Below are 14,446 nucleotides of genomic sequence, written 5' to 3'. Positions count from 1 at the left end.
AGAGAGAGATTGAGTGTGATAGAGAGAAAACGTAAAAGAGAAAGAGAAAGAAAGAAATCCCAAGCGACAGAGAGAGACAGAGAGAGTTAAAAATATTATTTCCATGATGAGATTCACCTCTGCAACTTCTAGATTTCCAGCCTTGTCAGTAATAAAATCATAAAGAAAAAAACTGAAAGGTGCAAAATTTAAAAGAATAGTTTTCTGATTTCGCAGTGAAAAAATGTTGCAAACCAATTGTTGTTTCTGGAATTCTGTTGAGTAACCCATCTGACAGACCTAAAAAGTTTCGTTGGCCAGTAATGATCATTAAACTCAGAAAAAGACAAAAATATTCAATAAATTAAAGAACAATCGCAAATTTTAAAAAAATCTTGCAAGAAATCGTTATATTAAAATCTTGAGAAACACGTCATTGTCTCAAGAGACTAACCAGTATCCCTATTTCAAATCTTAAACAGTTTCACTGGCTCCTTAAGATCCATGAACTTGGAGCATGCTAAAAATTCTCCGAAAATTCTATTATCAAAAAATTGCTAAAACTCGAGTGCTTAAAATTTTGATAACCAATACGTTAACTCTCGAAACTATACAGAAGCTTATAGTCAAACCTCGGAGAAGGTCCCTGGGCCCTTGGTGCCAGAAAAAAAAACTCAATAATAATATGATAAAAAACTTGAAAAAATAGCAAAGTTTTTAAAAAATTACTTAAATTCTATTCAGAAACTATGCAGTAACCTATTATCTAACCCTAGAGGAGCTTCCTTGACACCTACAGCTAGAAAAACTCAAAAAACGACAAAAAATTTTCAAAAAACTTGAAAAAAATTGTTAAAATTAATATAAATTTGCGTGAAATTGTTTGGAGTAACAAAACATATAGCGCTTAAAATGGAAATAAAAAGTATTAATATCTTGCAAAGGACCTTTATCAACTTTAAACAAACTAAATTTTAGACTGTTTTGACAAAAAATTCGAATAATATCAAAAAAACATTTAAAAAAATTGCAACTTTTTGGGCTCAAAAACTCCTAAAAATGACCATTCAACCTTAAACTACGGCCTTCCCAGTAGCTTCACCACACTAAGCACTTGAAGGACTACTAAACGGGGCTACGGGCCTCTAATGAAAATTAATGCCCACTGGACGCTACCTGTTTATCCCGTTTGGTCTTTATGTAAAAAAAGACAAACAGGACTAGTATAATTGCTACAAACTTCGTTTGAGAGCAACTAAAAAACCGTCAGTGATCTGAAGATCTCATACAAATAGTGTGCAAGCTGCAAAACCTACATCAAAAACTCTTTTGGAAGAGATAAAAGCGAATGAAACTACTAAAAATGCCACTTGACGTTTTTGCATCCTCTAAGGTAGACTGGCGAATATAGCTGCGAATTAAAAGTCCATCTAGTAAAAAAAAACAATGAAGTAGATACGGTTAAGCAAGTTATCGCTGCAAATTTCCAAAAGATGAAAAACATTGGCAAAAAATTAATACAAATTGCTGAAATTCTTTTATCAAAGCCTTGCGATCACCGACCTTCCTTACACTCGGATGAATTTGATTAAACACAAATTTTAGAGAACATGTGTAATTATTTTGAGTGAGGTAAGTCAGATATGATCAATATTTAATCAAACTAAAGACCTAAAAACTGTTGCCATGTATAGTGAATAAAGGCGTCACGCGCACAGATGTCGTTAAAAAGCGGAAAAAGTCAATGGACAAATTTTAATTTTTCGGCTGTTACGAGCGTCAGACGATTTTTTAAAAACATAGCCGAAAGACTTCAAAAACGCACTAAAGTTTCGCACTCGTGTAGGTTAAAATGACCTCCAGTTTTCCCCACATTATTTTAGGAGTTCCCAAAGAAATAACGTCCACCATTTTCTTTCAGTTTATTAAATAAACTGTTTTTCCATGGTTATTTAAGGTTTTCACTAAATAATAACCTCCATCATTTTCGTCCTCATTGCCTTCGTCAGCATTACCCTCCTCTAGAGTGCTCTGGGGTGGCTGTGGAAGGAGGGAGTTAGGGTCTCCTCTCTCTGCAGTAGATAGGGAAATGTCATCTTCGGTCAACTCAATCCCATCTCCAGTGTCTGCCAGAAGCTTGTTTACTGGCTTCCCACCTGGATAGGCAATTAATCTGAGAATCTTAGAATGAGAGAAATAGTTAAAGGTGAAAGCATAATAATCAATTTCCCGATAGTAGCGATTAACCATACGAAATTAAAGGAATGTCAACACAAAAGAGTCACGCTTGCTTCAGGGAATTTGTTCATTATTTTGAAGCATACGGTATTAACTTTGCTTTGCTGTTCGGAGCATGAGATAGTTTTTTACATTTTCAAAATAATACGCTAACCCAACACTCAACTGATCGTACGATTAACCTACTCTCGGGTTGCAAAGAATTTCATAAAGCAAACTGCCTCCCGGGCCGGGCAACACGTTTAAAACTGTTTTTTAAATAATAACAAAAGCTTTCTACTTCAATAACCTTTGCCCTTGACAGCAGTAGTCTCATGTTGATCTTGCTGATCTTTTGAGGTCAAAGTGTCAATGACACCATCTGCGCCAGCGACCGACAGGACATAGAACTGAACCCCAGAGGACATTTGGATGATCTCTTTGACAGTCCTTCTCATCTTCTGTTCTTTGCTCTCTCCACTCGTAGCCGCACCTTTATCCCCCAAGGCTTTCATCTAAAAAGCGACAACTTTAAATAATACTTAAAATTCAAAACCGTGTCTAAAATGACGCACTTTTCAATGACAACAAAAAACACGAAGAAACCTGAAATTCTAAATACAATTTTCCGTAAACAATAAACCTTTTCCGTTTACCCCCCCCCCTTTATTCGCACACGGAAAAGACCCACTTTTTCAATGCCAAGTCCTCAAAGTTTCGAATTGAAGTGCTTGCAGAAATAAGAACTCTTTAAAGGAAATATCACAAATGGTTAACTAAATAAAATTTCGAGGTCTTTCTACATAGAACCGTTGTACCGAAACTTTATCTCTCTGACCTATTTTATTTCACTCAAATAAAAAAGCGCATAATTTAGTTGCAAATTGAACTAAGCTGCAGATTTACAATGAGCGACTTTCGGGAAAGGTGCCCAACTTTAGTGTCAAAATACAATAATCAGTGGAAATACAAATAATTGAAGGAAGCATCAAATTTAACAAATGTTTACTATCGCTTTGGGAGATGATAAGGAAATCTAATTTGAACAAAAATTTAACTACCACTCAAAACAATTTATGAAATCACAAAGCCGCGCGTAATTGACACAGGTGAGCAGACGCAGCCACAAGAAGAAAACTAAAGGAATATATTTAAAATGGGGCTAAAATGGGGGAAAGAGGCTACAAACAAAGGCCAGTGAGGAGAAAGTGAGGAATAGAGAAAGCACACCGAACCCTTCTCAAAGCCATCAGCTGGGACAGCTGCGGCAATTTACCCACATTGCCAGTAACGACCACAGTCTTGGTCATGTTAGTCGAGTAGGCACTGCTGGGGGGAGTCGAAAGGACGGGTGACTCGGGGGGCTTGTTAGCCGTGACTGTGTTAGTAGCAGTAGTAGGGGTACCAGGGGTATCCTGCTGGGGAACTTCCCCGAGAGAAGGCTGAAGGATATATTTTTAATGAACAAAATCATCACGCTGGAAAAAACCGTAAGATGGATCAAGCTCGTTAGTGGATAATCTATAACAAAAACGTCATAAATCTTTATTAACATTGTCTATCGCAACCAAAAAAATCAGACAGGCAACTGAAAATTGAGGAATCAGAAAAAAATCAGATTAAAATTAGCAAAAGGGAGCGCTTGAGTATGCGCAGAGCACACAAATTTCCAACACTCCTCCTTGACAATATAAACTCAAAGACAGTGACTTCAAAAAAAATCATACGCCTCAATTTTATTTTAAAAAGGACAAGAAGGCTCGGTAATGTGCGTTTGCACATAAAGTTCCGACCCCACTCATCTACATTTTTCACTTAATTGTCTACCAAATGAGGAAGACATAAAAAACTAACATATCAATATATAGTTCAACAAATTAGTAAAAGAATAAACAATCTACCTTAGAGGGCCTATGAGACCCATGACTACCATAATATGTCTACCAGAAAAGACGGCGATAAAAATCAAATAATTACAAATTTTAATTACGACCAAAACTCGATGTCTTTTTTTTGAAAACCAGTAATAACCAAATCAAAATGGAGCAGATAAAACTTATAAGACAAATACAAAGACGATTAACCGGTACTTAACTAGAAAAAAAAGATGGGACTTTTCCTAAATGCGATTTGTAAACAAGTCGACACAAAATGAGCAAAAGGGGCAAAGTTTAATAAAACATGGCTTTTTTTAAAGGAATTAATTTCAAACGACAATTCTTTTTTCATCAGGAGCGAAAGAGTAGTAAATGACGAGGCAGATGTCTTAGGACTAAAACTTTCTTTGTTTTTATCGCAATCAGTTTCCAAATGTGGCATAAGGAAAGAATTAATGAAACTGAGAGATCAAAATTTTGACTATAGTAATTCATGCTCTTGGAAGATCCGCTGTAGATGCAGCAACTGTATAGCGTAAATTTTAGGTTTATTCGTCTCTGTTTTATTTCTTTCACAACATTCTTTTTGTGTACATTTTATTCACTTTTGTACCCCTTAAAAGTTAATTCAAGTCTTTTTTTACTACTACTACAAAATCCAGGCAAAAAGAAAAATTTGCACGAAAAAATTTTCACAAAGGCGATGTTCCAGCGAATTAAACAATAAACTTTTCACTAAAAACATTGAACATCTTTGATTGCGTTTTTTTTCAAATGACCAGAAGACCATCCATTATTGCAAAACTGTGAAAAAAATAAACAAAAATAAACAAAAAATGGCAAATATGCAAAAATCACGAATATTTTATGAAAATTAGTTGTACAATGCCAAAGGAAAACAAAACTGTTATGAAGAGCAAATTGTAGTTAAATCGATAAGGGATGTGACGTGTCTATAGAGATGCTAAGCTGCAGATTACCAGAAAGAATATTGGCCAATCTCAAAAATCCATTGTCTTTTTTAAAAAACAAATGTTTTCAAAATTCATAGCCAACATAAACTTTCGACTAAAGAAAAATACAGTTTATCTTGCAACTTCTTGGAAAACTAATTGCGACAGTTACTGGTGACACTAAGTCATGAGGAAAAAAATAAAATTAAATACAAGAAGAATTAGGAAATTTCACAAACAACTTTACGAAACGAAACCACAGTGTTGAAACCATTGAATTTATATGATATTAACCGGGACAAAAATAAAAACCTCATTTTCGTCTCCTTTGTTCATCATAAAGTCTTTTTGTAAAACGACCATTACAAAATGATAGCAAAAACAACAAAAATTGATAAGTTGTTTGATAATCTAAATTTCACAAAATTCTTCTGAAACAGATTGTCTAAGCCCTGAAGACATCAAATGAAACGTTTAAACAACAAAAAACTTACTGTTTGGTTCAGCAAAACATTGAAGAGACCTCTCAATAATGAGGCTAAATTACAAACATGATACAAGATTGAATACTTTCTCTTTTTTTTTTTTAAAAAACAATTTGATTTGAAAGTTAAAAAACCATTAGCCATATACCGATATCAGTTTTTAAGTTTATTTTTGGTATTTATAGTGAGCTGCTGAGACCTTTAGGTACCCAATATTTTGGCATACGACAACAAAAAATTAACAAATAAAGGGCAAAAAAAAGAAAACTCCACCAAATTCTGCAAGAGAACGGAGTCGCAGCGCTTAAAACCATATGTTATGAAAACAAAAATAAAATACTCAGTTAAAAATTTTTTGATTTTTTAAAGTTAGATTGTCAACTATTGTGATAATTTACCAAAGAAACAGACAGCAGCAAAATTGGGCAATTATGCACAAAAATCAAAAAAAATTTGTTTAAAAACCCGTAGTACAGAACGCACGAAACCGTTCTTTAGAAACAAAACGCCACAAAATTATAATATAGTCCATAGGAAAGAAAGTTTGCCCGGTATTTTCCGAGAATAGGCAAAAAGATGACTGAAATATTATAAAAAAATGACAAGTTTCAAAAAACCGTGGAAACTTTCTTAAAACAAATACATTCAATGACATAAGAGACATTAGGTAACAACCGAATGCATGACACATGTTCACTTAGACCTCTTTAAGAAGCCCTTTGGATCTTTGAATGCTTAGACAAAGTAATCAGACTGCAAAAAGAATAACAATTGCAGGCAAAACAAAAGGATTCAGTTAAAGTTTACTAAAACTATTCCTCAAAGTTATAAAAACCGTTAGGTTCTCTGAAAACAAAATATATCTACATTCGACCTCAATTTTACGTAAATGGGAGCTGTCATTACTGCAGCCGCGAATAGAAAAATTTTGTCAGTAATAAACATTGAAAAAACAAAATCAAAATATTTTGAAAAAATTGCAGCATGAAAATGAAAAAACTTCTTGATTGTAAGAGTCAGTGATAAGATCAAACCTATCTTGATTTTGCCGCGCTCCTAACAGACCGCCCAAGGGCTCCAAGTGTTTGCGAATTAGACCAATTGTTGAGTGAAATTTTTCAAATATTAAAAAAAAAACACGAAGCATTTTGTATAATTATCGAGTTAACTCTGCCAAAAATGGCAAAATTTTAATTAAAGAAGACTTTCATAGGGCACCCCATTTCAGCTGGCGCTTTTTTAGAGATTAAAGAGTCTGTGTCAAGGCTTTTGTGTTACTACGTCTGACGACTTGAACAAAATGGACCTAAATGCATATTTTGTGCCATTTTTGATGAAAAAAGTTCAAACTTTGAAAATTTTTTCAAAAATTTTATCCAAAAACACTTCAATCAAACAATTCTGCAGCGCTCCTCTGTCTTCAGGGGTGACAATAACACTCTACCAGTAAAAACTTTGACTTATTTTAAATTATATTAGCGAAATTGTTCCAAATGTTAGCAAAAATTACTGAAAATGTGAATAAAAACTGTCAAATAGTCACAAAATTTTAAGCCTCGATAACTCCCTGTAATAAAAGAAACTACAAAAAATATCTTCTAAATTCCATATTTTAGTATGTACGTGCTTTCTAATGATACCACTGAAAACTCGAATGAATACCACTTTCTAATGAATATATCGATCGGCCAAAAAAAATCCAGTTGAGTATATAGTTCCTCCCTCCCCACTAAAGTGGGGGTTGGAACAAATAAATACAAATAGCTTTAATTCGAATTTTAAAAATCTAAAATGTAACTTCAATAACATATATTGTTTCAATTCGATCGTGAAAAATGGACACGAAACGAAAAACAAATTTGCAAACCATCAGTCATCCAAAATAACTAATCACACTAAATGGGCGAAAATGGAATTTCAATTTATCTTCAATTGTTTAAATATAAGAAAAGGGGAACATTCAATATTTAATGGGTTGTCAAAGCAACATAACAAAGTAATGACAACATAACCGAATAACGTCGGCCGAATAATGATAACTCAAACGACCGCAGAGCGTTTGGCTTCGTCAGTAGTTAGCCACGGTTTAGTGAGGCTAGCTTTAGCCTAATTGAAGGGGTGTGAGGTGCACGCAGCGGGGGGGGGGGGCTGCCGGGGGATCAACCTTTAAGAACCGCCTTTCACACCATAAGTATAAGTTCCAAAACAGTATAAGTCTCCAACTTTCGGTGAATCGCATACTTGGAGAAAAGTGAGCTGATAGTCTCTAAGAGAACTTAATGCCCGCTAGGCGCTACCTGTTTATCCCGTTTTTGAGGACAAAAATCAAATGGGTCAGACAAAAAATTGCATAAAAAAGCCCAACTGGACTAATATAATTGCTACAAACCTCGTTCGAGAGCAATTAAAAATGAGGATTGTTTCAAGAAAAAAAGTCCTTACTTTTTGTTATTTGCAAATTTTGTCTGTATGACCCTATCAAGCTATGTGACCTATCAAGCTAACATTCTGGAAAAAAAATCAAGAAAAAAAATCTGATCAAAAATTATTAAAATTATAATTGCTTCAAAATGTTTCAATTTGGAAATTCAAATCGTCTTTCATTGTTTTCATTCGACATTAAGAAAATTCGAACAATTTTGACATCAAAAATTGAAGCTACAATATGTTTCACTACTTTGAACACTACTTTTTCCTTTTCAACACACGTAAATGTTTTCCGAAGAATAATCATTTTGCACTGAACAATTTCATGTTGTTTACTTTTATAAAGATGTAATTTCGGTTTAAATAGACAGGACTACAAGATCTCTGATGAACGAGCCGAAAAACTAACGGCGATCAATCACGGAAAGTATGTTTAAGCAACCACTAGAAACTAACTGACTTCCATAAAATTCATAACACTATTAATTTACTGTTTTCGTGATAATTTCGTACTTCAGAAAGGTCAATTAGTGAAAAAATACATTTAAAAAAACTCAGTTTCAATAGCTTTTCAGGAGTCGAAAACAAGTATTCTGCTTCTATTTGAGATCAATATCTTAAATTGACCGACAAGTCTCAAAATTGCTTGTTGTCCAATTGAACCAATCAGTGAAGGAACGTGCAGGCTGAAATCCAACTTTCGGACGCTGATAACTACAGAAAGCAAATTGGGCTTTTAGAGAACGCACAGTTGAAAAAAATACTTCGAAGGACAAAAAAACATTAAAGAGATTGTCGGAAAATAGCCGACGTTGACGCCACTTACATAACTCTGATCAAAACAGGCAATAAAAAAGTGATAAAACTGACAGCCTTAGTATCACTTAGTTTCTAATTTGGCCACTGGTTTCATTAGATTGCAAAAATGCTGACCTCTAAATATGAATTGGCATATAAATGGGTGGAAAATAAGCTTCAAATTAGAACCAATAAAAATTACTCTGCAGAACTTTTATATCTTAATGCTTTACGTTTGTTTTAATCACCCGGCTTCATCGTTATATCCCGTTCCGTTGGCTGTTGTCCATGAATTTTCACTGGATTGCGTAAATTTGTAGAGTTAATTTTTAGGGGATGCTAGCCTCGCTGGGGATGCTAGCCTCGCTGGGCAAGAGGACAGCTCCCCCAACTTTAAATTCCTATTTTTCTTGCCTAAGTTCTCTTGTCAATTCAACTGTACATAGGCTCTACATAGAGACAAAACTATGCATAGACAACGATAGCTTATATTCAATTCCCAGTAGCTGCAAAAATCAGGTTAAGCGCTCAATAAATACCCGTGAATTCGTTCAAATTCTGAAACTCATTATTTATTTCAAAATATAAATAATTGATACCGAATCCAAATAAAAAAATCCTTGATACTGAATCTTAATAGATACCGAATCTAAGTCAGTCAGTAATTGCAGAAGAGCTCAAAAGCGCAAAGGCTGCTAAAACCCTCAGCTAAAAATTCCTACCGTTTTAACAGATCTGGACGAGTCCTTGGCTGTATCTTGTTGTTGGGTTCCCCTGTCAGTCGAAGACCCCTGTTGGTCTTTAGAGGTGGCCTGTTTCGGAACAGGTGGAACTCTGGCAGTATTGGGTCCACTTCCAGTTGCGCCGCCATCAGTTGTCGCTGCTCCAGCTGTTGGCTTCTTTTTCTGAAGAAAGTTTGTTAAGAAAAATAACTTGCATGCTTTAGTTGATATTCGCATATGTCATTAAGGTAAAACGTGACAAAAAGTACCAGCTAAACATCCCAAAGTAACTTCAATAACATTTCTTTCAGCCTTCCAGCAATATCCCCCCACCCGCTCCCATCAACATGTGTTTCGAAATTCGTTTATGAAATTCCTGATTTATCATGAAAACTTAGCTCAACAAAATCTTCCTAAGGCAACCCAAGACTCCTCAGGAATAAAAAGAACTCGCGTGTCTTGGCAAGGTGTACCACGATAATATAAAATTTACCTCATTAGGATGTTTTCGGGAAATTCCGAAGAATTTGAGCAAGTTGGCGTCATATTTGTCAAACTCCTGATGCACGCCAGTCGGGTATTTGTTCACAATCTTCTGCTGCTGGAGGGCAAACTCCTCATAGCCAGTGCTTATTCTGTCCAGAATGTCCATTACCTAAAACACACACCATCAAAAATTATTCAGCCAAGGATGACAAACTCGATCTTCACGAAAAACTATCAAATTTACGTTTTTGTTTAATAAAATGCTACGACAGTTGTTCAATATAAATCCGTTGACTTAGTTTTAACTGTCTTAAGATTAAAATTGTTAACTAACAAAAATTAAAAAATCTATATTGAATAAAAATAAATAATAATAACAAAATTAAACAGCTCACTGTTAGTCGATAGTGATTTCAGTTGCCTAAAAGTCGACGATCAAATAGATAAAGTGCAAAAAATGGCAGCATTATAATTCCCGTCCAATGTTTAAAAGTCAATTGAAAAAGAAACGTTCAGACATTCTGTAACAGTTTATCTGCTTTTACCAACTTTTATGATTAATTGGTAAATGAAACTTAATGCTCAATTCAACGCTTCGCGCTATTGCTCATGATTTACCTACATTTCAAACAGCAAATAAAGAAAAACGTGAAATCAGTGCTGAGCTGAGGTCATTTACCTGCCTGAGAGTTGACCTCAATCCTGATTCTGATGTTTCCTGTCGGAGTTTGTCAATTGCCATGTCCAAACTAGCTTCTCGCTCCTAAACCAGAAACAATGCGTTTACGGCTGCCATTTTCCTTTATGCAATCAGTGCATGAAACGGGTCTTTACAGTTATAGATGCCCTCAACTTAGGAGTGGACACAGAGCGCATAGCCCCCTCACCTCAATTGGCGTAAATGTACTTTACATAATGGGGGCATAAGTTCAAGTTGGGGCGCTATGATGCAAAAGACTCCATGAAAATTATAGAGTGCTCAAACACAAAGAATTGAAGATACTAAGAAAAATAACACAGTAAAAAGCAATTATAACTGATAAACACGTGAAATACTTTATTTAAAGCAGCGCAGAATTCCCTATAGGTTCAAAAACATGTAGACACTACAGATTATATTTCAGAGAAAAGTGGACGACGGCCATTGACATGCCGTAGACAAAAATTACTATACAAGTTGATATTCTGATCTTAATATAACAAAAACAAGACGGTTTGCTAAATTGCGTCGGGACATAATGTATAGACACCGCTCATACACGTTCTTAGCTGAATTTGCAACCAATTAAAGCATAGAAAGACTACCTTCAAAATAAAAAAGTAGTTCAAATTTGTTATTTGTATTCTGATAAAATCTTAAAAATAGACGAACGTGCCAAAAAAGTTAATAAACTTTCTTTCGCTAGAATGAACGCAAGAACAAACAAAACCACAGGCATGAAACCAGATCTAAGGCTATTTTGTCATGTGGAAAGAAAAATCAAGTAAACACTCAAATTTCTCAAACAACAAAAAAATGTGATCCAGAAATCAACCTATATCCCGTTTTCAAACTAAATTCTAAACAGCAACGTTAATAACTTTATTTTTATCAAACAAACTTGCGTGGATTCCAAATTGGATTAGTGTTTAAAGTCTCAAAATAGATATATAAGTGAGTAGATAAGTCAATAACATGACCTCTGCACTAACTTACAAAACTAATTTGAGAACACAAAATCTGATCAAACATTAAAAAAGAGGACACCAAAGCCAGTATAAAATCAATAGATAAGTCAGGAGGTAAGTCCTGTTTACCTATTGACTCTATCAAATGATTGATTTAACAAATTCATTTTCAAATCATATGGACACACATAGGCCAGAAAAAGGCTGGAAAAGGACACTTCCAACTTTTGAAAAAAAACGTTGGTGTAAAATTTTTAGCACAAGATTATAAAAACAATCATTGAATGCGGTTTTGGAAAACAGGACAAGTAAAAAAAGACAATTAGAATAAAGTTTGACGAAACATCAAAGTCTTTTTGAAAATTGAAACAGCAAACAACATTTGACATATCAACTAAGCGAGAAGCAATGCAAGTGAATAACAAATTTAGAAAAATTGAGATGCAGAGAGAATAGACCGTGTTCAAAAACAAATGGATTTTCAGTCCAAAAAAGAACAACAATTTGAAATTCTTTCAAAATTTGAATGATGCTCATCAGAAAAAATCAGACCTGTTAATAATGAGTAAAAAAGACAAGTCAACAAAAGACAACTACTACTGGCGCATCTGCAATAATTCACTATTGTGTGAACAGAAATCAACCTAAAAAACCAATAGCAACATTAAAACAAAAAATAAACGCAAATGCATCTCAGTTGGATGCAGCTATAATTTTCAGTTCATGAGCTCAGTTGAAAATTTGTTCAGCAAATTAGTTTAAAAACCATTAGCTGTCAAAAAATTAATTTATGCCGCCTTAGAAATTGGATCGGACAAGTGAATAATCATACTTAAGGATAAGAGAAAAAAGAACCACATAGAGTCGAAACTCAAAAATATTCCAATATGTTACAAAATCAGATAGCGACATTTAAATATCCATGATTAGCCATCAACTGAAAACAAAAAACAGATTCAAAAATGCTTCCTTTTTACCTATTAAAGTTTTAAATTACGAGATTAAACGGCAAATTTAAAACATATTTTGGTGTCCCAGTCATTAAAAAATTAATCATGAAACAACTGATAAAGTTGAGTTATGACAAAACAAAAACAAAAACTTTAGTCAAAACAGATAATTTACAAAACTTTAACAAAAACGGATAGTTTCAAAGCATTCCATGCTATTAACTGGAAAGAAAACACTATAAAGCTTCGTTTACACCCCCTTTAAAACTTCACCGAGATCCTGTCAGTATTGAGACTCAGTTAGGTCAAAAATGGGCCAAAATAACAAATTTTTAATGAAGAAACATCTTAAGTTACCCACAGACTAATTAAGACAACAGTATCAATCAAAACATTAAAACGTATGTATCTTATTCGTATATTTTGCCGAAAAGTAAAGAGGAAAAAAGAGAAACAGGAAAGAGTAAAGAGGAAAAAAGAAGTAAGTAAAATGACGGCACGTGCACGAAAATCGCATTCAAAATTGGAAAATTTTACTCAAATCGATCAATCTAATCAATAATGAAAAACCACGACGAGATCAATATTAACCTGATTATCTATTCAAAGCTACTAAAACTTGTAAAAATTGAAGTAACGTAATTGAGCAAAAATCAACAAAAAATGACCGCAATTAGAGAAAAATGTGACCAGAACCACAATGTAATGTCAAATGTTTACAAAACTTTAATAGTTGATAACTCCTCAAACAAGACGATTTTGCCAAAAAAAAACATTTTAATTCCATGCTCGACGATTGACGGAATTTCTAGTGATACACACGTAACTCTCTACAATAAAAATATCGACCGGCCAAAATTGACTGAACAAAAAAACCCAAAACAAAAAAAAAGGCAAATCGATTGCTGATTGTTTTAAACATTCTGCGGCTGCATAGTTCAAAACCGCGTTATAAAAAATCATAATTTTCAGTAACATTTTATAGCAAATAATGCCGAAATGTTTGACACAACTCAACTTTTGCAGATCGTCTTTTAAACCAAAACAAGAAAAAGTCCGCAAAACTTTTTGGTGTCAATCAAAGCTTTGATTTTGGTCTATAAACAATCATAGCTGTTTTATAACTTGAATGGAAACTTATATGTGAAAGAGATATTTACATACATTGCAGGACACTTACCAGAGAGCCGGTAATTTATGCATGACACTTCCTTTCTGTTATGTTTTGACTTAAACTTCTGGTTTTCACACGCGATTTCCTGTTTAAAATACACTCCAAAACGCTTCACCAACACCACTCTTAGAGTCGACTAGATTAAAAAGTAGAGCGCCTAGATAAAAACCGTTTGAGTACCCGCCGGTGGCTATTAAAAAGGAATAATATGTAGTTGTTTTTGGAATCGATGCCATTCGAATAACAGAGAAAAGAATGCACAATCTGTAACTTAACAGGGTTGAACATGATTGAGTCTAATGTCCATACAGTATCGATATTGAACCATTTGGTGCATAAATGAGGTTCTAATCAGAAGATATACCTGATTAATGGCGTCGTTTCTGTTCCTGTTTGCATTCAGGTTCTCCTGCATCTGTCTCTCCTGGTGGGCGAGTCCTGCCTCGTGCTGGTCCCACACGTGAGCCAGACCCTGACAGAACTTGAACAGACTTTTTACCTCTTCAAACTGCTCCTTGTTCTGCTCCTCCAAAGACGTCTAAAACCAAATAAGATCATTAAGAACGTGAGGCATTTTCACCGAATTTTTATTTCTGCGTGATTGCATTAAAAGTGCATGAGGTTAACAGCCGCCGGTTGGTTCTCATCTGTCCGTTTTTATTGTTTCTAAAATTTCAGGCTGTCCTTTTCATGAACAGCAATGTAGTTTC

General features: G+C 34.4%; 1 protein-coding gene across 5 annotated transcripts in view; it reads right to left on the bottom strand.

Moving 5' to 3' along the window:
- The window catches only part of LOC142344364 (coiled-coil domain-containing protein 180-like), a 97,685-nt gene that overhangs the window by 46,223 nt on the left and 37,016 nt on the right, over positions 1-14,446 (bottom strand). For 4 of the 5 annotated variants that reach the window (XM_075395951.1, XM_075395953.1, XM_075395954.1 and 1 more), the window contains exons 11-17: positions 14,101-14,274; positions 10,624-10,707; positions 9,952-10,113; positions 9,459-9,641; positions 3,477-3,638; positions 2,507-2,711; positions 1,956-2,135 (exon numbers count right to left, since the gene is read on the bottom strand). In XM_075395951.1, coding sequence (XP_075252066.1) covers positions 1,956-2,135; positions 2,507-2,711; positions 3,477-3,638; positions 9,459-9,641; positions 9,952-10,113; positions 10,624-10,707; positions 14,101-14,274 — 1,150 coding nt within the window. The remainder of the gene's footprint in view (positions 1-1,955; positions 2,136-2,506; positions 2,712-3,476; positions 3,639-9,458; positions 9,642-9,951; positions 10,114-10,623; positions 10,708-14,100; positions 14,275-14,446) is intronic. The other variant, XM_075395956.1, reaches the window with a different exon arrangement.

Source organism: Convolutriloba macropyga, chromosome 8 (genome assembly GCF_964194025.1).
Source record: "Convolutriloba macropyga chromosome 8, txConMacr16.3, whole genome shotgun sequence".
In the NCBI taxonomy this organism is placed as follows: domain Eukaryota; kingdom Metazoa; phylum Xenacoelomorpha; order Acoela; family Convolutidae; genus Convolutriloba; species Convolutriloba macropyga.
The sequence above is the reverse complement of the archived record's forward strand: the minus strand, read 5'-3'. Positions and strand labels throughout refer to the sequence as shown.